Below are 25103 nucleotides of genomic sequence, written 5' to 3'. Positions count from 1 at the left end.
GTTCATTTTTTTTCACCCTCCTCCTCCGCACAGGTATGGGCAGACCTGGAAAATTTATCTGGTTTTAAATGATTCAGGAAAACTTGTTGCACTTGTTTCCTCCATCATAGGCTACCTCCAAAGACGGGAGGCCTGGCAGTCGGGCTGACGAGCTCTTTAGGAGCGCAGCGTACCCACCCAGACTAGGCTCCCCCCACCCCCGCTTCCGTTTCTTGGCCTCTTTCCAAGCCCTCCTATTTTCTTCCTGTCTCTGCTCATTCACTAGCACCAGAATATCAGTAGCTCCTCTCCTAGTCCGTCGAAGCTCGGGGTTGCCGTTAAGCAGCAGTATGGTCTGGCTCTGTTCGCCACAGCCTGAGTAATGGCAGCTCGGAACGCTGGGCGACAGCTAAAGCGCGACAACCTCACCTTCAAAAAGCTTTTCAGCAAGGCCGCTGGGGAAGCCACGGTGCCGCGCAGGCGCCGACCTCCCCTTCCGGTTGCTGAAATTCCCAGAAGGCCCTGCAGTGTCCCAGGGCCGCGGAAGCCGGGCTCCAGCTCGCGGGCGTCGGAGGGCTCAGCGCTGCGCCGCGCTGCATTATGGAACACAGAGTTTAGTAGAAAACTCGGAAGGGAACGCACTCCCGACCGAGCTTGCGTTTACCTTGTGCCGGGGGCGGGGCAGGGAAGAGCCGCTCAGGTTTCGTCATAAAACCGCGACCCGACAGGCGGCGCCATCTTCGAACTTGGACTTCCGGAAGGACTTTGGCGCGGGTGAGTGTACCGCAACGGGGTGTGCGGGGGACCTAGAAATACTCCTCCCCTTCTTTCGCTGTAGCGCTAAGGCACTGGGAACCGGTTCCCTATTCCGCTCTGATCCCCGCGCAACGCAGCGCGCCTCCCAGCCTCCGCGCGTCCCCGGAAAACCGTCGCGCTCTCACTTCAGTCCCCACTGTGGCCACTGAGCATCCCTCATCCCTGCCAGCCTCTCTTCCCCCATGCAGTGCGTGCAGCGCTTTAAGCTGGCTCCAGGCTTCCGTGCTGCTTACATTGCTCCCCTTGAACTCGGTGAACCCGCTGTTGTCCTCAGGCCGAGGGAAATCAGGCTCTCCCGCTGCACAGGCGGGTGGAGAAAGCTGCCCCCACGGCCAGGATTGGGGAATGGCAGGTGGTGGCGTCTAGACTGATTGCAGTCAGTCCCCCTCGTTGTGCTCAGTCCCCTCTTATTGTGTCCCAGCCTTTTTCCTCCCAGTGGCTCTAACCCCGGGGGTTGTGCCCCGCGCGCTGCAACCCCATTGGCGCAGCCACGGGCCAGTTATGTTTCCTTGTCTGGGCTTTTTATCCCGCGGCAAGTTGGCCGTCGGCTGGGCAAGACTGAGATGGCAACCTCACCCCCTCAGGAGATAATTCACTTTGCTGGAGAGGTTTAGGATATAATCAGATAAGTTTGCCCTTGGGGGCATATTGTTATATAAATTTAAACAATCTTTTGCTAGCGTTGCCTTTTACCGGTTTCACCTGTAGTGCCGTTTTCTTACGAGTTTTAAATTGTTCTTTTCAAGTTTACACTCCTTAGTCTCTAGCACTATAAACTGAGTAGTGAGTTGCAGATTTCTGTGCAAGTTAAAGTAAAAATGCAGCTAAATGAAAGTGTTCATTTGTGTACCCGTAAAATTAATTATCTCATATGTCGCTAGTTGTATGATAGAAATACTTTGGGGAACAGTGTATGTGAAAAGTGATTCCATGTTTATGATGTAGTGTTATCTAATTGTTTTTCTTTTACCCAAGTAGTCAGGTTAGCAGCCTGAAGCAGCAAGGAAAGCAGACAATTTGGGAATGTAAAAATTCTTAACTAGAATTTGCTGAACAGTTCTTCCTCTACTGCCTGTCCAAAATTTGTGTTGTAAACTTCTTAGTAGAAACTACACCACTCGGCGAGCATTGGTGGCGTTTTTGCCTTTAAGCCCAGCACTCTGGAAGCAAGGGCAGGATCTCTGTGAGTTCAAGGCCAGCCTGGTCAATTAGAGCTAGTTTCAGGATAGTCAGGGCTACACAGAGAAACCCTATCTCAAAACAAACAAATGAAAAAATACACTAAACCACTCATTGCCACTTCCTTTCATAAGAAGTGAGTCTTCTAAAGGACTTATAAAGGTGTATGTTGAACCACCTGGTGAAAAAGTTATGAGCTGATTGTTGTATTTACCGTGCATCAGATTTGAATATTGAAGTAAATCAGGCAACCAACAAGTGCTCTATACAAAATTTCAAGGAAGATAGATTTTTGTCTTATTCACTACAACCAGAATGTTGGTTTTTTTTTTTTTTTTTTTTTTTTTCAAGACAGGGTTTCTCCATAGCTTTTTGGTTCCTGTCCTGGAACTAGCTCTTGTAGACCAGGCTGGCCTCGAACTCCCAGAGATCTGCCTGCCTCTGCCTCCGAGTGCTGGGATTAAAGGCGTGGACCACCACCGCCCGGCTTGTTTTTTGTTGTTGTTCATTTTGCAAGGCCTTTGTTTTAGACACATTTTTATTCCAGGTTGGCCTTGAACACCAAATCCTTTAGCTTTAACTCCTTAGGGCTGAGATTACAAGTATTCACCATCATAGCCAACTGAAACTTTAAAATTTGAAATTAGAATTTGTTTCATAAATATAGTTACCATAGTTACTTAATTTCAATTTACCGTGTCTATTGTAAATATTGGCAGTCTTTCGACATCACAACTTCTCTATCAGAAAATCTTCCTCCCTCCCTTCTTTCTTCCCTCCCTTTCTGTTCTGGGGATTGAATCCAGGGTTTTGGGGGGTGCTAGGCAAGTGCTTTATCCCCAAACTGCTTGTCTAGCCCATAGGAAAGAATTTTATGCTATTGCCTTTACATGAATGACTTCCAGCTTAGTAAAGACTTTTTCTCAAGCCTTTGTTTATTTTCTGACTTCAAATTGTTTTTTTTTTTTTTTTTTTTTTTTGAGAACTCTGAAGTGGGCCTGATGCCATTTCCTCTATAAGAGATGAGATGTACATAGATGTACTTTTTGAAATTTAGCGTTGTCACTCAAATATTTTTGGTCTTAATAACTTTTTTTTTTTGTTTTTTAACAGGGTTTTTCTGTGTCTAGCCCTAGCTGTCCTGGCACTAGCTCTTGTAGACCAGGCTGGCCTTGAACTCATAGAATCTGCCTGTCTCTGCCTCCCAAGTGCTGGGATTAAAGGTGCGCTCCACCACCATCTGACTCAGGTCTTAGTAATTCTTTATTGATCATGTTTTTCTTTTGCACAGTAAGCCATTTATTTATTTTACGTGTGTGGGTGCTTTGCCTGCCTGTATGTTTGTGCACCACTGGAGTTTTGGTTGATTGTGAGCCACCACATGGGTCCTGGCAACCAAATCCAGGTCCTCGGCAAGAGCAGCAAGTGCTCTTAACTGCTGAACCATCTCTCCAGCCTCCAACTCCTCGCCCACGCCTTCTTGATCTATAAATTGATGCCTTCCTTATTTCAGTATTTGGAGTGGGGAGAGTTTGAGAGGGCACAGGGTCTTACTGTATCCCTGATGGTCTGGAAGCCTCTATCCTTTTGCCTCTGCTACCTTCTACTGATGGGATTATAGGTACCAACCACCAGTCCTCCCTCTCTTCTATTAATTTTTTTTTTGTTTAATTTAGGGTCTTAACTATATTAATGTAAACAAGATGGCCTTGGATTATAAGTATTATATGCCCTTACATTTGCCTTCTTTCTTAAAACCTAAATTATTTAAACCAGGGATGGTGGAGCACACCTTTGATTCCAACAGAGGCAGGCAAATTTTGTCATTTCAAAGCCAGGCTGTGCAACATAGTGAAACCTTGTTTCAAAAACAACAGCAAAGCCATAAATTACTAGTTGTTAACCCCTCACCTCTCCTCCATTTATGTCATTTTTTTGTCACTAACTCTTTTTCCCTCTCTGCAATCTGGCTTTTACCAAACCTGCCCTTCATCTCACTTTTTAGCAGTATAGTTTTAATTTGCTGTTTCTCTTCCTGTGTATATAATCTCCAAGAACTTATTTATTAATTTATTTATTTATTTATTGATTGATTGATTGATTGATTGATTTTTCGAGACAGGGTTTCTCAGTAGCTTTTTGGTTCCTGTCCTGGAACTAGCGCTTGTAGACCAGGCTGGCCTCGAACTCACAGAGATCCACTTGCCTCTGCCTCCCGAGTGCTGGGATTAAAGGCGTGCGCCACCACCGCCCGGCAAGAATTTATTTTTTACATAATTCCTTTCCCTATAGCTGACTGTTTACTCAAACCACGTTGCCATTGTTTTCTCTTGTTTCCTAGATCCTGTAGTTTTTGTGTTTGCTGAAAATTTTCTTCTGTTTTCTGGAATAGTTCTTTTGAAAGGTACTTTTCAACTTTTTTTCTTCCTGTCCTGTCTGTGTATAGATCCTACATTGGATTCTTTTTTTACTTATTACTAGTTTTGAATGAGATACAGGCCTTCAAAGAGCAGCGCTACCATCCGCAGCTTATGAGGTTGCATTGCGCCCTCACACATGGGTTAGAGATTTACTGCTGCCATTGCTGGAGCTACTCGTAAGGAGGGGTGGGGGCCTGAGCGTGTATTTTTCTTTTAGAATTTATGCGAGCACACTTTTCCATTGAGGCTGATGAATTCTTTACTTTTTGTCTTAACCTATGGAGGGTTCCCTTCTGGGATTTGAACTATTTCTGCCTCTTGTCAAAGGCAAACAGGTTGCCCTTACCAGAATCTAGATCCTTACAAAGTTGTGTTTGGCCAATTTTTTTTGTTTGTGGTCAATGTTTTACTTCTGCCAATCTCCTTCTTGGTCTGTGGTTATCTATCTGATTTTTCTGGGTTCATAAAGATTTGGGACACTTTAGTCCATTTTTTGATGTGAGGAAGTTCTTTTAATGTGATAGGATGATTTTTAATTATATTCTGGCCAGTAGGCACCTCCTCTCCCCAATTCAAATGTACGTTGATGGCTAGGTTCCAGAAAACTAACTCTCTCTCGTCATGATCTCATGTAGCCCAGGCTAGCCGTGAACTTCTGTCTCCAATCCCCCAAGTGCTAGGATTTCATAATGTGCTATCCCACTTAGTTCAGTACTACTCTTATTCTTAAGGAAATCTGTCCCTTTGCTGAATATTCACAGAAATGAATGTTGCCTCTGGGTACCCTACATTAGTTTGGTGTCAGTTTTATAGTATCTGGCAACTCTGTATATTTAATCATTACGAGACTTGCTGTGTTATATCCCAAGCTGGTCCCAGATTCCTTTTGCTTCAGTTTCCATAGTAGCCAGGACTTTGCTCTGTACCGTCACACCTGCTTGGGAGCTGTTATTTAGTCTATTTTTTAGAAAGTTACAATTCTTCCCTAGAGGTGCATAATTTTTATCTCCTTTTCCCTTGTGGTGGGGAATCTGAATATGATTTGTTTTATTATTTTTAGTAAGAACTAAGTTAATTGAATATTCACTTTCATATTTTTATGAAGATATATGAGGCTTAAGTAATGTTCATAAAGTATAATGATTTGGTATATAGTAAGCAGTTAATAAACAGTAGCTTATTATTGTTTACTTACTTATTGTCTGCTACATGAGAATGTAAATCTCAAGAAGGTAGCATCTTGCCTGTCTTCTGTTGTTGTTGTTTTTTTTTCTTTTTTTTCTTTTCTGAAACAGGGGCTTGTGTAGCCCAGGCTAGTCTCAAAATCAAAGCACCTCTCCTGCCTCGGCTTCCAGGGAGCTGGGGTTACAGGTGTGCACTACTGTGTTCAGCTCCTTGTTTGTCTTGTCATTTACTAGTTCCTAAAACAATGCTTAACATAATAGTTATGTGTTGGGGGTGCATTTATTTATTTATTGAGGGGGGCACACGTGAGAATGTGGAAGTCAGAATACAACTTGGACAAGTTGGTTTTCTCCTTACAGCATGCCATGTGGATCGGGGGATTGAACTCAAGTCATCAGACTTGGCAGCAAGCACCTTAACCTACTAAGTCATCTTACCTCCCCAGTAGTTGTTTGAATAATTGAATGATTGATCTGGATGCTTGGTTCTGGTTGTGGGATGAAGGGAAAGGGAAAAATCTGAGCCTCTACAAATAGCTTCAGTGTTCCACTCATTGTTGTATCTCTGTATGCAGGGCAGCCATTTTGGGGGGTGCTGATGGATACCTGCGGGGTCGGCTATGTTGCCCTGGGGGAGGCCGACCCCGTGGGGAACATGATTGTGGTAGACTCTCCTGGACAAGAAGAACTAAACCAGCTGGATGTCAAGGCCTCCTCAGAAACATCCAGTGTGGAGACTTCTATCGAGATGTCACTGCCTACTCCTTTACCCGGGTTTGAGGATTCTTCTGACAAGAGGCTTCCTCCAGAGCAGGAAAACCTCACCAGGTTGGAACAGCAAGGTATGTGCCTGGCCCTTGCTCTTCTTGTCTTTCTATGCTTAGCATGCTGAGCTCATGGGTTCTTACAAACTTGGGTACCATATACTGTACTCCAAAGAACCTTGAGTTCTGATCCCATCTCATAGACCATGTTCTTCTCTACAGATCTTCCTTCAGAGATGTCAAAGGTCTCAAACCCTAGGGCCTCAAAGCCTTCCGGGAGGAGAGGTGGTAGGACACCAAGAGGCCCTAAAAGGTCTCAGCAGCGTAAACCTCCATCCACCCCTCTGGTTCCTGGTCTCTTAGATCAGTCCAACCCTCTGTCTACCCCCATGCCTAAGAAACGAAGTCAAAAGTCCAAGGGAGACCTGCTACTTCTGAAGTTGTCCAAAGGCCTAGATCAGCCAGAGTCTCCACATCCAAAGAGGCCCCCTGAGGACTTTGAGACCCCTTCTGGGGAACGACCCCGCCGAAGGGCTGCCCAAGTGTAAGGATTCTGGGGCACAGCCTGGTGGAGGGGTGGTTGTGGAAGGGGAGGGTGGGGCAGATGTTGGAGAGATGGGAAGACTGGTGAGGTGTCAGGTAAGTAGGGGTGGTGTCTGGGTTCTGGGTGGGGCAGCCCTTTAGCTCTTACAGCCACTTTTGTGGTATGTGTTGCTAACTTTTGTATCTTAAGTGATTTCTTTCTGTACCTCATACTCCATCACATTTTTTGTTTGTTTTGTTTTTGTTTTGAGACAGGGTGTCGCTGCCTAACCCAGGTTGGCCTCGAACTTGCGATCCTCCCACCTCAGCCTCCCGAGTGCTGGGATCGCAGGCGTGCGCCACCACACCTGGCTCTCCATCACATTTTTCACAGACTTCCCCCAGGTCTTCATTGCTTTTACCACTCAATATATTTCGGTGTTTATGTGCCTTTCCTTCTTTCCCTTGCCCTTCATGTTCTATGTGGTAGAGTAAAGAATGTATTGGCCTAGAATTAGAAAACTTAAACTCATATTCCTTGGTATCTGGCTTGCCTATGCCAAATCACTTAATTTTCTGGATTTCTGTTTCTGCTTCTGTTGGAGGGAAGGGGAAACTGGCAGCTGCTTCCCAGCATTTCTGAGATCAGTAAAATAATAATAAAGTCTGGAAATGTGGGCTCTGTTCAGTGCTTGTGAACATGGCTCTGACTCCAACCTGTCCCACAGGGCACTTCTGTACCTTCAGGAACTGGCTGAAGAGCTCTCAACAGCCCTGCCTGCTCCGCTGTCAGGTCCTAAGAGTCCCAAGGTGAGCAGCCCCACCAAGCCGAAGAAGACCCGGCAAGCAACCTCTCAGGGTGATGAAGACGGCAGCGCTCGGGATGAAGACTTTGTTCTTCAGGTCGAGGGTGAAGATGAGGAAGAAAGTGAGGCCCCAAGTGAGAACTCATCTGATCCTGAGCCTGTTGCACCCCGAAGCACCCCACGAGGACCCACTGCAGGGGTAACTTGAGTTGATGTAAAAGTATGGGGAAATGAGAATTTTAGGAAGCATCGAGTACCCAAGAGAATGCCTTTGCTCTTTCATAGCCAAAACTAGTATCAAAAGAGGGAAAGACTTCAAAAATGTGATGTATTGGGGAGGTTATAGGGGAAGAACACAGTGAATAAGATGGTTCACGCCGGAGTGTTTTCTGCTAGAAAAGGATCCTGCTTCTCTACTGAATGCTACAGAATGACTTAGAGATGGGGGAGGGGAACTGACTGCACAAATTTCACAGAGGGACGACACTTGAGCTGGGCCTTGAAGGGCAAGTACAGGTTTCCAGGAGCTGTGGTGCTTCCCCAGAAGGTGATTGCAGCAGATGAGCAGGGTCTGGGTGAATGATGTTGTAGGGAGGATGGAAGGGCTTGCACTAGTACGCGCCAACACATGCTGGTTTTGACTGAGATAGAAATACATAACATAAACTTACACATATCTATACTGTTGTGTAGCTCTCATTACCCGCCATGTCTGAAACGTTTTATTCTTTGTGGTACTGGGGATTGAACCCAAGCACTCACGTATGTTAGGCCAGTTCTCTTTTCTTTAGTTTTTTTGGTTTTCAAGATAGGATTTCTCAGTAGCTATGGAGCCAGTCCTCGATCTCACTCTGTAGACCAGGCTGGCCTTGAACTCACAGATTTGCCTGCCTCTGTCTCCAAGTGCTGGGATTAAAGGTGTGCGCCACTACAGCCCCACTTTTCTATTTTAAATTTTGAGACACAGTTTCACTGAGTTTCCTGGAGTGGCCCTAAATTCACTGTGCAGCCTAGGCAGGTCTTGCACTTGCAATCCTTCTGCCTGAGCCTCTTGAGCAGTTAGAATTCTCAGCCTGTGCCACCAAAACTGACAATTTCCAAAACTGTTTTTAACATTTCCAGCTAAAGCTGCAGACTCTTTTTAAGTTGAAAAAGAGCATGGGTAAGAAATAGGACAAACTGCACTTGACATTCAGAAGCTTTCATTTATCCAGATGAAAGTTTGCAGAATCCTAAACCAACCAATGAAACAAGCAGAGGTGAGACCCCTTTAGGGAGATAAGAGAATTCACAGGGCTTGGAGAGAGAGAGAAAAAGGAGAAACTGGTGTGTTCCAGCTATGGAACATCATGTGAAGTAGATGTTGGGGACATGATGAATTGCCTTTCTGATAGGTGGAATTTGGGAAGTGCCTGTGGGCCATGAGTCCATAGTATAATTGTATGGTCTCCCAGTGCTTTCGTTGCCTTGAGAGCACATTTAAGGGAGCACTGAGACCCTCAGTAATTAAGAAACTGATCCTTTGAGATCAAAAATATTTATTTTTTAAAAATAAAAATGCAAGGGCTGGAGAGATGGCTCAGAGGTTAAGAGCATTGCCTGCTCTTCCAAAGGTCCTGAGTTCAATTCCCAGCAACCACATGGTGGCTCACAACCATCTGTAATGGGGTCTGGTGCCCTCTTCTGGCCTGCAGACATACATGCAGACAGAATATTGTATACCTAATAAATAAATAAATTTAAAAAAAAATGCAACAAATCCAAAATATTAAAAAGTATATATGTCTATATATGTCTGTGTATATAACATATATTATACATATGTATTAAAAATAGTACATATTAAGTGTGTGGGTACTTGAATGCTACAGAGTGAGTATGGAGGTCAGTAGACAACTCGGGAATCAGTTCTTTCTTCCTTTGTGGGTCCTAGGGATCCAACCTAGGACATCAGACTTGGCAACAAGCACTTAGCCTGCTGAGCCATCCTTTTAGATATGTTAGTAACTTTTTTAGTCATGTTCATTTTTTTTTTTTTTGGTTTTTCGAGACAAGGTTCCTCTATGGCTTTGGAGCCTGTCCTGGAACTAGCTCTGTAGACCAGGCTGGTCTCGAATTCACAGAGATCCGCCTGCCTCTGCCTCCCGAGTGCTGGGATTAAAGGCGCGCGCCACCATCGCCCGGCCTTTAGTCATGTTCTTATACTGCAAGCTGGGCTTTAACTCTGTTTACTACAGACAGGTCTCAGACATGATCCTCCTGCAGTTGTCTTAGTACTAGCATTGCAGTTGTGCACCATCTCAGCCAGCATAGAAAGGAAGAAACTTGGTACACGTGCATAGTGTATGTGCATGTGTGTGGATGCTAGAGCTAGACCTTGAATGTCTCCCTCTGTCATTCTCCACTGCTTTTTTTTTTAAAGATTTATTTATTAATTATGCATGTATACAGCATCTGCCTGCATGTATCCCTGCAGGCCAAAAGAGGGCATCAGATCTCATTATAGATGGTTGTGAGCCACCATGTGGTTGCTGGGAATTGAACTCAGGACCTCTGGAAGAACAGTCAGTGATCTTAACCTCTGAGCATCTCTCAGCCCCTCTCCACTGCTTTTTTGCTTTGTTTTGTTTTGTTTTAGATCGGGTCTCTTTCCTCCCCCAAATACTGGGGATAGAAGCATGAACCACCATACTTTTATTCACTTATTTCTTAATTTAATTGACGTCTGGTTTTTCTTTTTACTTTAGTCCTTAATTTAGTTCTATAGATCTACAACTTGTAGAAAAGTTGTGACAGAGCCAAATTTATAATGTTGTAAGCTTTCTAATTGGGCTTAAAGGTGGTAGTCATCCCTGGAATGTGGGTGAGATTCCAGGACTTTGTGTGTACAGAATGCGCTCCTTGACCTGTCTGAGGAGTGAGTGTCTTTAAAGGAATGCAGTGGGAGGAATCACTAGCACTGTCCCTCAGGGCAGGAGTTTCAGCACAGTGTACGCAAGTCCTCTGGGGAAGGAGACCAGAGAATGCTTCAATAGTTAGAGTTAATTGGACCACAAGTCTATGTAGATGCTAATAGGGCAGTTGGGAGGATATGTAAAAACCAAAGAAAGTTAAAAAGCGAGAAAGAAAGCTATCTTCTGGGACTTTCTCCAACCTAGAATGTTTATACTTTCTGTAATTTGATCCTCAGAAGCAGAAACCACACTGTCGGGGCATGGCTCCCAATGGCTTACCCAATTATATCATGGCTCCTGTTTGGAAGTGCCTGCACCTCACCAAGGACCTGTGAGCTTTGGGGACAGGGACTGTGAGGGTGAGGGGGTGGAGGAGGAATATAAGGACCATCTGGAAAGAGGGAAGCCCTTGCTAATGTAGAAAGTGGTGGTAACATCTTTACTTAGAAAAACTGTTAAGGGCAAGATCTTTCTTTACTTGACCACATTTTAAGGGCTGGTTACTCCCACCCTCGCAGAAAATGGTTTTAGACAGTGCCGTGTAGAATCTGTCTCCTTTTCCACTGATGATACTTCTGTCTCTCTAGCCGAGAACAGCAGCATTCATTCTGGGAGTTTGCTGAATGGATTCCAGTAGCCTGGAAGTGGCAGCTGTTATCGGAACTGTAAGTTGGATTGACATCCCTGAAGCTGTATTACTTTTCTATTACCGTGATAGGATAATCTGACAAAAGTAGGAAGCATTTTTTTTTTTTTGGCTCACAGAGTCAAAGGCACTTGCGAGTCATGGTGGGAAAGTCCTGGCAGAACCTTGAAGCAGCTGGTTGCTCTTTATCTGCAGTTGGGAAGTCGAGATCAGTGGGTGCTCAGCTATTTTATCCAGTCCAGGACCCAAGCCCGTGAACATTTAGGGTGAATTGTCCCATTCCAATTAACCTAATAAAATCATTCACAGACTTACCCAGAGGCCAACCTAATCTAGGTAATCCTTCACAGGTATGCCCCCAGACTTACCTAATTGGTAATTCTAGGCCCTGTCAAAAAAAAACCCACCAAAGTCCTCAAAGAAGAGGGAGAGGACAGACAAGTGACAAAGAATTTTTTTTCTAAAGATTTAATTATGTATACAGTATTCTGTCTGCATATATGCTTGCAGGCCAGAAGAGGGCACAAGATCTCATTACGGATGCATGTTGTTTCTGGGAATTGAACTCATAACGTTTGGAAGAGCAGTCAGTGCTTTTAACCTCTGAGCCATCTCCCCAGCCCCCAACCATGAATTCTTTAGTGTACAGTGGGAATTCTATGGCGGGGAAATTCTTCTGAGTTGAAGCTAATGTTTTTGCTTCCTGCAGTGAAGCAGCTCCTTACCTGCCACAGGAGGAGAAGTCCCCCCTGTTCTCGGTACACCGTGAAGGAATTCCTGAGGATGGCACAATCTACAGAATAAACAGGTAAAAGACAGCCACTCAGCCCTTTCTCTGATTCTCGGAGAGAAATAGGAAAACCACATGTTTCGAGGATTAACAGATTAGCCCTGTCCTCTCCTGAGTGCTGGTCTGGTTGGTTTTGAGAATAGAGTCCAGCTGTAACAAGCTAGTCCTCTGTAATGTACAGTATTCAGCTTTCTCCAAGCTGGACTAGAGATGTTTGGAGGCTCAGGCAGTCCAAGTCACAAGATGGCATGCATTTAGCATGAAAGAACAGCTTCTCATCTTTGGAAGTGAGCTGGTGTTCATTTCTGAGAGTGAAGGGAGGGAAGCGTGAGTGGGGGCGAGTCCTCCTCCAGCCACGGGCTAATTTTCAGAGCCTCATATAAGCCGGTCATCTGTTTCAGTGGGACTTGCCATTTTGACCTTCCATTTCCTAATATCTCTGTTACTCTCTGACCTTTCTCCAGATTTAGCTCGATCACAGCACACCCAGAGCGCTGGGATGTGTCCTTCTTCACAGGAGGACCACTCTGGGCTCTGGACTGGTGCCCAGTGCCTGAAGGGTCAGCAGCCTCACAGTATGTGGCCCTTTTCTCCAGCCCAGACATGAATGAGACACACCCACTGAGCCAGCTTCATTCAGGCCCTGGGCTGCTGCAGCTCTGGGGCCTTGGGACATTGCAGCAAGAAAGCTGGTGAGGTGGGGCTGGGACACTGCCACAGGCAGGTGGGTGAGGGAGAAATGAGACTGGGGAAGGGCTTGCATTGCACTGAGATGAGACGAGGAAATGGAGCTGTTAGTCCTAGGCTTTTCCTACCTACTGTGTCCCATGTTTCTCTCCCCAGTCCTGGCAACAGGGCCCACTTTGTCTATGGGATTGCCTGTGACAGTGGATGTATCTGGGACCTCAAATTCTGCCCCAGTGGGGCATGGGAACATCCAGAAACCCCTCGGAAGGTACTTCTAGTTGACTGTGGGCTAGCTGTTGGAGGTCTTAGGGCTGGAGGAAGGAGAGTGTGGTGGGTGGGGGTTTTCCAGAAATCCCATGTCCTGTTCTGAGAGACAGAGCCTCAGGTTTTCTGAGAGGCACCTGAAAGCAGCAAACCCCAGCACAGATCTGCCCCCCCCCCCCCCAGGCTCCTCTTCTGCCTCGGCTGGGTCTTTTAGCCCTGGCCTGCTCAGATGGGAAGGTACTGCTGTTCAGTCTGCCGCATCCTGAGGCCCTCCTGGCTCAGCAGCCTCCAGGCAAGTAGCACAACTACTACAGTGGTGGTAGCTGGACTCTCAGCCTGTCTAACTCCTGTGACCCAGATAGTCTCGAGCATAAAAGCTTGATTAGGCAGACTTCTGTGATGGAAATATGACTTCAGGTTTTCTTTTTGTTTGTTTGTTAAGACAAGGTTTCTCTGTGTAACAGTCCTAGTTGTCCTGGGACTAGCTCTGTAGACCAGGCTGGCCTCAAACTCACAGAGATCCACCTGCCTCTGTTTCCCTTGTGCTGGTCTCAGGATTCCCCTCACCTGTGTTTAGGCAGTATCTTGTAGGGGCCGTTTGTAGTGATGAGGCGAGCAAGCCTGCTTTTCTTCCCCTCCTAGCTCCCGCACAGCTAGCTTAGCCCCAGAATAATTACACGGAAACTGTATTCTTTTAAACACTGCCTGGCCCATTATCTCTAGCCTCTTGCTGGCTAACTCTCACATCTTGATTAACCCATTTCTAATAATCTGTGTAGCACCACGAGGTGGTGGCTTACTGGGAAGATTCTAGCCTACATCCATCTTGGGTTGGAGCTTCATCACGTCTGACCTACTATGCTTTCTTTCTCCCAGCATTCTGTTCTGTCTACTCCACGTATCTAAATCCTGCCCTATCAAAAAGCCAAGGCAGTTTCTTTATTAACCAGTGAGAGTAACACATAGATACATGACCCTCCTCCATCAGTATCTTTTAGGAAGAGTTAAAAAAGGCAGATCCTATTTTTTTCCCCAACAATACTTAAATATTTAAAAGGAAGGTGTCTGGATTTAAGCCCTTGAGTGTTTGGTGTTTGGTAGTCTGTTGGAGAAATAGGTTGAGGCAGACATAGGGCATCTGGCCTGTCCAGTACTGTGACATCGTGATGTGATATCCTCTACAAAGCTCATTTCCACACTTGAATTACCAAAACATGGAAAATCTGGTAATGTGTTCAATAGAGTTGCTATTTTCTGTTGAGCCACATTCTTAGCTATTCTTAGCTGCATGCAGCTTAAAAGATTGGACAAGTCTCATAGATAATTTCTTTAGAAAATTTGGAGATAATAGGGAACTTGGGATACAGGTATGTACTTGGATCTCTGTAAGTCCAAGGCCAGCTTGAACTTCAAGTGAGTTCCAGGACAACCAGAGCTCTGTAGAGAGACCTGTCGTAAAAAAAAAAATAAAATGAAATAAAGAAAAAAAAAGGTTTAGATATAAAAGGAGGCAGATAAATGAGTGAATATGCGCCAAAGGAGGTTTTATATGCTTCTTTTAGTTGAATTTTTTGAAGCAGAGTCTCATGTAGCCCAGACTGGCCTTGAACTTACCATGTAGCTGAGGATAACTTTGAATTTCCTTTTTTTTTTTTTTGGTTTTTTGAAACAGGGTTTCTCTGTGGCTTTGGAGCCTGTCCTGGCACTAGCTCTGTAGACCGGGCTGGTCTTGAACTCACAGAGATCCGCCTGCCTCTGCCTCCCGAGTGCCACCATTGCCCGGCAACTTTGAATTTCTTTTCCTTCTTTTTTCACTTCATGTTCTGGGATTACAGGTCTACACTACCACACTTGTCTCTGTGTTTAATAACTCTTATAGAAGAGACAGTAGAACATATTTACATAGAAATGTAGGAACAAGTCAGTAAGGACAGAAAACATGGATAATGAAAACAGTTCTGAGCAAATGAGCAGAGTTCTAGAAACAGAAAGGAGAGAAGAACATCTGGAGGCGTTAGTGTTTCTCATAGAAGGGAAGCTAGTGTTGGTGAAAGAGTGGGGCAGGTGGACATAGTGAGAGAAAGAATGAAAGAAGGGCATTGCTGAGGCATGAGAGAGGAGGAGCTCAGTCCTGTGGATCCAAAGCATCAACTATCTACTATTCTTGTTTTTCTTCCTTACAGATGCTATGAAGCCTGCCATCTACAAGGTGAGTGAGGAGCCTGTTAACTTAGCTGAGGCTGCATCTGCCTAGAGCCTTATTTTACAGAGTCTACAGTGAGTCTTTCACTTCTGAAATTATCCCCTTTCTCAGCCGGGTGGTGGCGCATGCCTTTAATCCCAGCACTTGGGAGGCAGAGGTAGGCCGAACTCTGTGAGTTGGAGATCAGCCTGGCTACAGAGTGAGTTCCAGGACAGCTAAGGCTACACAGAGAAACCCTGCCTCAAAAACATAAATAAATAAATAAATAAATAAATAAATAAATAAATAAATAAATAAATAAAATAAAGAGAAGAAAAACTGATTTGAGCGGGTTGGAGACACTTTGTAAGTAAGGGTAAGGACCCGGGTCTAGTTCTTAGCACCTACATGGAGGCTCACAACCAACCATAACTCTGGTTCCAGGAGATCTGACCCTGCCTCTTCTCAGTTCTGTGGGCGTTATGTGGTACACACATACCCTCTCTCTCTCTCTCTCTCTCTCTCTCTCTCTCTCTCTCTCACGCACGCACGCTCACACACACACACACACACAGAGAGAGAGAGAGAGAGAGAGAGAGAGAGAGAGAGAGAGAGAGAGAGAGAGAGAGAAGCCACTTAGAGACAAGTAGAATAAACCTTGAGGGGGAAAAAAAACTAATTAGAGTCTCCTTTCAAACAGTAAGAGCTCCTAATCCTAATCCCAGCTCTTCTGTCCTTACAGGTACAGTGTTTGGCAACCCTTCAGGTAGGGTCTGTGCAAGCTTCAGACCCCTCTGAGTGTGGTCAGTGCCTTAGCCTGGCTTGGATGCCTACCAGGCCCCACCACCACCTGGCTGCAGGATACTATAATGGTAAAAACCAAGACCTGTTGCTCTTTAAGCTTTTTATATGTGCTTAGGTTTGGATTGTGTTCTCTTTTGATTAAGCGTAGCATTATATTATAGTTTAAAATCAGAGCTGCAGAGATTTCTCAGCAGTTACGTATATTTGCTGCTCTTGCAGAGGACCTGGGTTTGGTTTCTAGCACCCACCTATAGCTCACAACTATCTATAACTCCAGTTCCAAGGGATCCAAAGCCTTCTGGTCTCAGGGCCCTTAGCATGCACATGGTGCTCAAACAGACATGCAAGCAAAAATACTCATATGCATAAAATAGAGTAAATCTTTATACAAATTCATGCATTGTAAAAAAAAATACACAAAGAAGAAATGTCACTATAATTTTTCCAGTAAGAAAATTATTGGGTGGGATATAGTTCAGTTGGTAGAATGCTTACTTTGTATTTCTTTTTTCAATCCTCACTCTCCATAAATTAGGCATAATGTTACATGTCTGTAATCTTAACGCTTGGGAGGTGGAGGCAGGATGATCAGAAATTCAAGGTTGGGGGTATAACTCAGTAGTAAAGCATTGACTGCAGAAGTTTGAAGAAAATAAGTGTTTGAGCCGGTAGTGATGGCACACACCATTAATCCCAGCACTTGGGCAGAGGCAGACAGGTCTCTGAGTTCAAGGTCATCTTAGTCTATAGAGCAAGTTCTAGGACTTCCAGAGTTACACAGAGAGACCCTATCTCAAAAAAAAAAAAAAAAAAAAAACCTAAAACTATTTGAGGTTAGCCTGGGCTAGTCTGTCCTTATCTCAAAAGAAAGATGTGAACATCCTCTACAATGATGAGAAAACATTGAATATTTGCGAGTTAAAAGTCAATTCAGAGTTAAATGGGGGTGCTGGCTAGGTGAAGATATCTGCCCTGAAGCCTGATAAACCTGAGTTTGATCCCTGAGACCCCACAACAGGGGAGAAGCAGCTGCTATAGGTTGTTCTCTGACCCCCACACACCAGCTGTGACATGCCTGGACTCACACATAAAAGAAGGAAATATAATAATTTTTTAAGTTAATAGAACAACTTAGGGGATCTGGAGAGGTGGCTCAGTTGTAAACAAACAGTCCTTGCTGCTTTTCCAGAGGACCCATCTTCAGTTCTTAGCACCAGTGTCGGGCAGCCCACTCATCTGCAACTCAGCTCCAGGGCATCAGACATCTTCCAGCCTGTCAGGGCACACATGACATACATATTTTAAAAAATATTTTTTGGGGGGCTGGAGAGATGGCTCAGAGGTTAAGAGCATTGCCTGCTCTTTCAAAGGTCTTGAGTTCAATTCCCAGCAACCACATGGTGGCTCACAACCATCTGTAATGAGGTCTGGTGCAGGCATACACACAGACAGAATATTGTATACATAATAAATATTTTAAAAAATTTTTTTTTTACTTTAAAGTTTTTGTTTGTTTGATTGATTGTTTTTATTTTTGTTTTTTTGACAGCATTTCTTTGTAGCTTTGGAGCCTGCCCTGGAACTAGCTCTTGTAGACCAGGCTGGCCTTGAACTCACAGAGATCCATCTGCCTCTATGCCACCACTGCCCAGCCCAATTAAAAGAATTTTAAGAAGAACTGGACACTGCTAGCTTGTGGTGGCACATGCCTTTAATCCCGACACTCAGAGACAGATAGGAGGATCTCTGTGAGTCTGAGGCCAGCCTGGTCTATATAGCGAGTTTCAGGATAGCCAGAGCTACATAGAGAAACCCTGTCTCGGGGAGGGACCGGGGGGGGGGGGGGGAGTACTGGGCAGCTGAATAAACAGCCCAGAATGTAAAATTGCTGCTAAGCCTGACAATCTGAGTTTGATCCCCAGAATTCTCACAGTCAAAGGAGAGAACTGACTCCCTTAAGATGGTCTTCTATACACATGCTGTGGTACACAAATACAAAATAAATTCATATAATTCAAATAAATAATTAGATGGACAGAACTGGTATATACATATACTAAAGTACTCAGCAATTTAGAAAAATGATGTCTCCTGACATATAGCATGGATACAGCTCAGAACAGCTACTGCAATGCCTGCTGATCACTAGTGTGATATGCAGATAGTTGCTTTCCTCATTTATAAAGAGTCATAAGGAATTTTGACAGTGATGGAAATATTTGGGTTCTTGTTTGTGTTTTTTTTTTTTTTTCCTGGTACAAGTACCTGTCAAACTCATGGAATCATGTGCTTGAAATAAATGTACTTAATATAAATGTTTCCACTATGAAATAGAAAAGAGAAAAATTCTCTGATAATACAGGAGTTCATCATGGGAATTTAAAGGACAACCTTATAGTAAAGATCATACTATGTAAGCTGTTTAATGTAAAGGTGTTGGGGCTGGAGAAGTGGCTCAGTTAAGATCACTGACTGCTCTTCCAGAGGACCTGGGTTCGATTCCTGGCATATACAGGCAGGTCACAGCTGACCGTAGTGCTCCAGGATCCAGTGTGTGGTGGGCCTGCTGTACAAGGCTATAATCAGCTACTTGGAGCCTGAGGTAGGAGGCTCAAGCTCAAGGGATACACAGGCATTTTAGACACTCAAAATTAAAAATAGAAAGATTAGCAAGTGCCTACATAGTATTCATTAGATTCTGGATATAATCCCCCAGTTCTTCAAATAAGTACAATTTAAAGTATTTAATTACATATTTTTTACATTTACTTATTAACTCAAGGAGGGGCAATGTGTGGAGGTTAGAGGACAACTTACAGAAGTTGGTTCTTTTTTTCAACCATGTAGGTAGGATCAAACTCAGGTTGTCGGGTTTGGCAGCAGACAGCCTTACTCCTGAGCCATCTTTCCTCTTTTATTGTTTTTACGTAACAGTCTCATTTTCAGAGATCAGTATACTTTCTCTCAAGAAGATGAGGAAATTAATGCTTTTTAACCTACGTCACTCTTGTGTCTGTTTTCTGCTTTTCTCGGATGGTATTTCATCTTCAGGACACATGGCTCGTGCTGTGTTGCTATTGTTACACCTCTCCCAGTACTGGGGATTGAACACAGCCCTTGCATATGTGAGATAAGCTGCTTTAGCTGAAGTGATCTAATGATTGTCTCCCTGAGATCTCTCAGCTCAGTCTCCTGCCTCCGCTGCTGCGTTATTTTCATTGCTCGCCTGCAATTCACTGTATTTGATTTGTTTTGTTTTTTGAAAAAGGTTCATAAATGCTACACTTGCTACATTTATGTATATAAGATTTTTAATGTCCTTTATCTTTTCTTTTTATCTGAGTTACATTTCTGAATACCTCTTCTTTGCTAGCCTTGTTTTTTTGTTTGTTTTTGGTTTTGTTTGTTTGTTTCTTTTTTTTTTTTTTTTTCTGAGACAGGGTTTTTCTGTAGCTTTGGAGCCTGTCCTGAAACTCACTTTGTAGACCAGGCTGGCCTTGAATTCACAGAGATCCTTTGACTCTGCCTCCCAAGTGCTGGGATTAAAGGTGTGCACCACCGCTGCCCTGAGCCATGTGCACTTTTTAAAACTTTTTTTTTTTTTGAGGCCTAAGAGATGACTCAGCAGTTAAGAGCATGTATTGCTCTTGCAGAGGACTTGAATTCTGTTCCTGTGTTCACATCAGGCAGCTCACAGCCCCCTGTCAATACTCTAGGAGGTCCAAAGCCCTCTTCTGGCATCCATCCACTCACATAGGCGCATACCCACACGCAGACAAATACTACACACACACATAATTCAAATTTTAAAAAATTTCTTCACTTATTTAGCAGCCGTCAGATACATTCAAACTGAAATTTCAGGTGCGGGTCCAGGACTAAACTGCCACTTTTAGTTGACGTTGCATTGGGTGTTAGAGCTGGGCAGGAGAACTCAGCTGGTCGTCATCATCCCTGCTCTTTCATTGTAGTTTGGATTTGAGAGTCAGGAGACAAAGTCTGGGATCCCAAAGAAAGAAATGAGAGCAGAGAACCAGCACCCTTCCTTTAACACAGTGGTTCCTGACCTCCTAACGCTGCCGCCCTTTAGCACAGTTCCTCATGTTGTGGTGACCCCACCATAAAATTATTTCAACAGTTCTGGATCCGAATGTAAATATTTTTGGAGATAGAGGTTTGTCAAAGAAGTCACGACCCACAGGTTGAGAACCACTGCTTTAATGTCTACATATTCTATCCCTACTTTAGGCATGGTGGTTTTCTGGAATCTTCCCACTAATTCACCCCTCCAACGGATACGTCTCTCTGATGGCTCCTTAAAGCTATACCCCTTCCAGTGTTTCCTAGCCCATGACCAGGCTGTTCGTACAATTCAGTGGTGCAAAGCTAACAGGTACAGAGTATGAAGGCTGTGGAAGGGAACGCTGTAGCAGGCTGCCTCTTCCATATTGGCTCTGATGTGTTCTCTCATCTTTCAGTCATTTCCTGGTTTCTGCGGGGAGTGACCGGAAAATCAAATTCTGGGATCTTCGGCGACCTTATGAACCAATAAATTGTATCAAGCGCTTCTTGAGTACAGAGCTTTCCTGGCTGCTCCCCTACAATGGTGTCACCGTGGCTCAGGACAACTGCTATGCCTCGTACGGCAAGATGAAGCTATGAGTTGGGACAGGCTCTAAGGGTTGGAGCAGAAATGGGAAAGGAGGGTTGGGTTGTTCTGAATTCTGTAGGAAAAGAATTTATTATTCTTAGAAGAAGGACAGTTTATTCTATCTCTCTTTCTCATAGTTACGGACTCTGTGGAATTCATTACATCGATGCTGGTTACCTTGGTTTTAAAGCCTACTTTACTGCTCCACGAAAAGGCACCGTCTGGGTGAGCTGCTCCTTCTTCCAGGTTCAGTAGGCAGGAGATGCTCATTTGCTCACTGTAGTAGTCAGGGCACAAGGAGGAACTAACGGTATAGAATAATTCCATCGTTAGGAATTTGAGTTGTTTCTCCGGATCTCTCTCCCCAGCCTCAGACAGTTTAGTCACCATCACAGGCAAATGAATGAGTAGATGGATGAAATAAATTTGCTCTCTTCCTATTAGAGTCTTTCAGGTTCAGACTGGCTCGGGACAGTAGCTGCAGGAGATATATCTGGGGAGCTCATTGCAGCTATTTTACCTGATATGGCATCAAACCCAATTAATGTCAAGAAACCTGCAGAAAGAAGATTTGTGAGTATACGAACATCTATCTATAGGTCATAATCTACTTGCCTCATCAGCTCTTGGTAGAATGCAAACTAGTGCTTGGTCTCCAAGCTCTGATACTGTCCTTGTTATGGCAAGGGATTTGGTATAATCTTCTCTGCCCTGTTGGAACAGAGCGTGTGTGTGTGTGTGTGTTTGGTTGGTTGGTTGGTTGGTTGGTTGGTTGGTTGGTTGGTTGGTTGGTTGGTTGGTTTTTCGAGACAGGGTTTCTCTGTAGTTTTGGAGCCTGTCCTGGAACTAGCTCTCGTAGACCAGGCTGGTCTCGAACTCAAGAGATCCGCTTGCCTCTGCCTCCCAAATGCTGGGATTAAGGGCATGAGCCACCACTGCCGGGCCTGAGCATGTTTTTTAAAAATTGTTTCCATGATATTTATTTTGTGTATATGTGTATGGGTGGTGGTGTGCATGCCAGAAGGCAACTTTTAAGTCAGTTTTCTTTCTCTCTCTGTCTCTCTCTCTCTTTTCTCTCTCTCTCTCTCTCTCCACCATATAGATCCTGAAGATTAAACTCAAGTTACCAGGCCTAGCATCTAGAGCTTTTACCCACAGCCACCGCACTGGCTCTGCTGTTTTGTTTTGTTTTGGGTTTCTCTGTGATAGCCCTAGCTGTCCTGGAACTTGCTTTGTAGTCCTGGCCTCAAACTCACAGAGATCCGTCTGCCTCTGCCTCATAAGTAAAGGGGTGCACCATCACAGACTGCCATGGAGTGTATTTTTCTTTTTTTTCCTTTTTTTTGGTTTTTCGAGACAGGGTTTCTCTGTGGTTTTGGAGCCTGTCCTGGAACTAGCTCTGTAGACCAGGCTGGTCTCGAACTCACAGAGATCCGCCTGCCTCTGCCTCCCAAGTGCTGGAATTAAAGGTGTGCACCACCACCGCCCGGCTCATGGAGTGTATTTTTGCTCTTACTACTTTTAAGACTTTGCCATAGTAAGCCAGTTTACTTTCTGCTTTTGTGTTCAGTATGTTAAAATCTAATCTCAGGTGGTGGTACATGCCTTTAATCCCACCACTCAGAAAGCAGAGGCCAGCCTGGTCTACAAAGCAAGTTTCAGGACAACTAGGGCTACACAGAGAAACCCTGCCTCAAAGCAAACAACGAAAAAGAAAAACAAAAAGAAAAGAAATCTAAGGCTAGAGAGATGGTCTGCTAAGCACATGTGCTGAATTTAGCCCTGAATTCCTCATACTGGCATGTGTGAATGCATGCAGTTGTAAATAAAAAATAAAATTATAAGACACTAATTTTTGGTCTTCTCCTAGCCTATCTATAAAGCAGATCTGATAGCATACCAGGACAGCCCTGAAGACCAAGATTCCTCGGCCACCTCTGAGACCCCCAATCCTCCCAAAGCGAGAACGTACACTGAGACCATCAATCACCACTACCTACTCTTTCAGGATACAGATCTGGTAAGCTGTGGCTACAAGTCAGTGTGGCATTAGAAAAGGTAGACACTTGGCTGGAGAGTAGGCTCAGAGGCTAAGAGCACTGACTGCTCTTTCAGAGATCCTGAGTTCAATTCCCAGCATTCCATGGTGGCTTACATCCATAATAAGATCTGGTGCCCTCTTCCGTCGTTCAGGCAGAGCACTGCTTGAATGTACAGAATGAATGAATGAATGAATAAATCTTAAAGAAAAAGATAGAAACCTTAGATAACAGGCAATCCTAAGGAATTCTACTTGTGTTCCCCAGAGTTCCTTCCACAATCTACTCCGTAGAGAACCGATGCTGCGCATGCAGGAAGGAGAGGGGCATTCTCAGCTTTGCCTGGATAGGCTGCAACTTGAAGCTATTCACAAGGTGAGAGACTAAATGGCTGCAGAGACGGCTAGAGGAGGAGCAGCTTTGTGACCTGGGTCATGGTACAGAGAGCTCACTCATTGATTATCTCATGGTCTAGTCCTGATAGTGACTTGATTTTATTTGGTTGGTTGGTTTTGGGTGTTCTCTCTATGTAGCTCTGGCTCTCCTGGAGCTCACTTTGTAGACCAGGTTGGCCTAAAACTCAAAGAGATAGCGGTATATATATCTTCCTGTCTTTTGGGTACTGGGGTTAAAGGTGGGTGACCTGTTTTTAAAGCTCACACATCTAGGGGTCACCTTAAGACACAACTGCTGAGGCTCTTTCTGGTTTTCTGTTCTCTTCACAGGTACGTTTCAGCCCAAACCTGGACTCCTATGGATGGCTGGTATCTGGGGGGCAGTCAGGGCTGGTTCGGATCCATTTTGTCCGTGGACTCACTTCCCCGCTGGCCCACCGTGTACAGCTTGAAAGCCGAGCCCACTTCAATGCTATGTTCCAAACCTCCTTTTCAACTGAAGGGCCTGGTTTCTCTCCAACCAGCCATTGCCTTCCCCCCAATCCCTAATCTGGTCCACGCAGAACCTCTTGGATTGAAGTCTGCCAAGAACAAATGGCCCCCATGCACAGAGCATAGGACCTGGGCCCTTCCTGGACAGTGATGGTGCCAGGCCTAGATCTTTAGGCCTACCTGCCCAGAACTCCTTAAATCCCTCTCCTTCCACAGACTTCTATGGTCACAGCTCCCTGCAGGTAGGGGGGCTCCCCCTCCACAACAATTCCTATGCCTAAAAATGTGGCTCACAAGAAACACTCAGGCCTGACCTAGGCTTGGGAGTCAAATTGCTCATATTGAGCATATTGTGAAGGAGGTAAAGCTAAGTAAAGGTACTGGGTGTTTTTGAGACCACTTGTGAGTGGGTGTTTGGAGAGTCGGAAAGGATCTTCATGAAGGCTCCTGTCGAATTCCAGGATTTGATATTATTGCCTTCCAATCTTCCTCTTTAGAATAACCAACACACAGGCCCAGTGGGTGACAGTAATTTATTGGACTGAAGCTGCTTGTTATACTTTAACTGAGGAACATCCTAAACTCCCTATCAGTAGGACAGTGGCCAGCTTTTAGTTGCTCCTGCTTATGAAATATCCCAATCATCGGTCATTTGACACTACTTGAACACTCCTAGATAGTGTTTTAAAATTTTTTGAAGCTGGGTATAATGGTGCACACCTGTAATCCCAGCACTTGGGAGGCCGAGGCAGGAGGATCATAATTTTGCATTCAGTCTGGGCTATCTCATAAAACCAAAAAGTAAGAAAAAAAATCTTCCTTTATATCAAGTCAAGAGTATACCTCTATTAATTTTACTAATGGTTGTTAGGAGATGTAGTCATTCCCTGTGAGTGCCCTTTTCAGTACTTAACAGTAGCTATCATGTGTTTCTCAAGTCATTTTTTTCTCTAGATTAAATATCTTTAGTTATTTCAATCATTCTTTTACAAGTCATGATTTTTGATCTTCATGATATGGTCACACTGTTGACATATTAAACATGTTTAAACTGTATAGAAAGTATTTAGAACCCAATAATGTATTGTCATCTGGATAGAGTCCTCTCGTGGATAGCTGCACCTCATATGACTGATACTGCCTCGAAAACACAGGCAGCCCAGTGATGGGAAATGGTCAAGTCACAGCCATGGAACACAGAGGGGTACAGACTGAGGTTTGGAAGGAAGTAGTTAGACCATCTTACTAGGAAATAGGAAGCAAATAGGTCACCCGCTTCCTCTTGGAAGGGATGCAGTCTAGATTAGTATTGCCTGAAACAAACCTAGACTTTAGCACACTCAAGTCTGGTCTGTCATATCTGGGAACAGCCTTCTGCCTGAATAGTATAGAAGATTTATCAAATACCAGAAAATCTTTCAGAAGAAAATCAGTAGTCAGTTGCCTTCCTATATAAAAGAGAAAGCAGGCCTGTAGGAAACTCAGGTCCTTAAGCCACAGAAGGACCACAACCCATGTTGGTGTGAAGG

General features: G+C 44.4%; 1 protein-coding gene across 6 annotated transcripts; it reads left to right on the top strand.

Annotated features, from left to right (window-relative positions):
• The first annotated feature begins 526 nt into the window (after positions 1 to 526).
• Positions 527 to 24552, top strand: Gtf3c2 (general transcription factor IIIC subunit 2). Of its 6 annotated transcripts, none has more exons than XM_050128518.1 (21): positions 527 to 753; positions 4316 to 4378; positions 6154 to 6420; positions 6565 to 6886; positions 7141 to 7269; positions 7593 to 7869; positions 10861 to 10955; positions 11212 to 11289; positions 11980 to 12078; positions 12525 to 12752; positions 12904 to 13015; positions 13195 to 13303; positions 15195 to 15220; positions 15936 to 16065; positions 20246 to 20390; positions 20476 to 20637; positions 20786 to 20873; positions 21093 to 21221; positions 22519 to 22668; positions 22955 to 23062; positions 23413 to 24552. In XM_050128518.1, exons 3-21 carry the CDS (start codon positions 6177 to 6179, stop codon positions 23629 to 23631), a joined length of 2850 nt encoding a protein of 949 aa, XP_049984475.1. In that variant the 5' UTR covers positions 527 to 753; positions 4316 to 4378; positions 6154 to 6176; the 3' UTR covers positions 23632 to 24552. The 6 variants fall into 6 exon arrangements, with proteins under 6 accessions (XP_049984475.1, XP_049984474.1, XP_049984477.1 ...); XM_050128517.1 differs by having other exon boundaries at positions 5939 to 6420; XM_050128520.1 differs by lacking the exon at positions 4316 to 4378.
• The last annotated feature ends 551 nt before the right edge of the window (positions 24553 to 25103 follow it).

This window comes from Alexandromys fortis, unplaced genomic scaffold (genome assembly GCF_014885135.2).
Source record: "Alexandromys fortis isolate MF-2015 unplaced genomic scaffold, M_Fortis_MF-2015_v1.1 scaffold_304, whole genome shotgun sequence".
Classification (NCBI taxonomy): domain Eukaryota; kingdom Metazoa; phylum Chordata; class Mammalia; order Rodentia; family Cricetidae; genus Alexandromys; species Alexandromys fortis.
The sequence above is the reverse complement of the archived record's forward strand: the minus strand, read 5'-3'. Positions and strand labels throughout refer to the sequence as shown.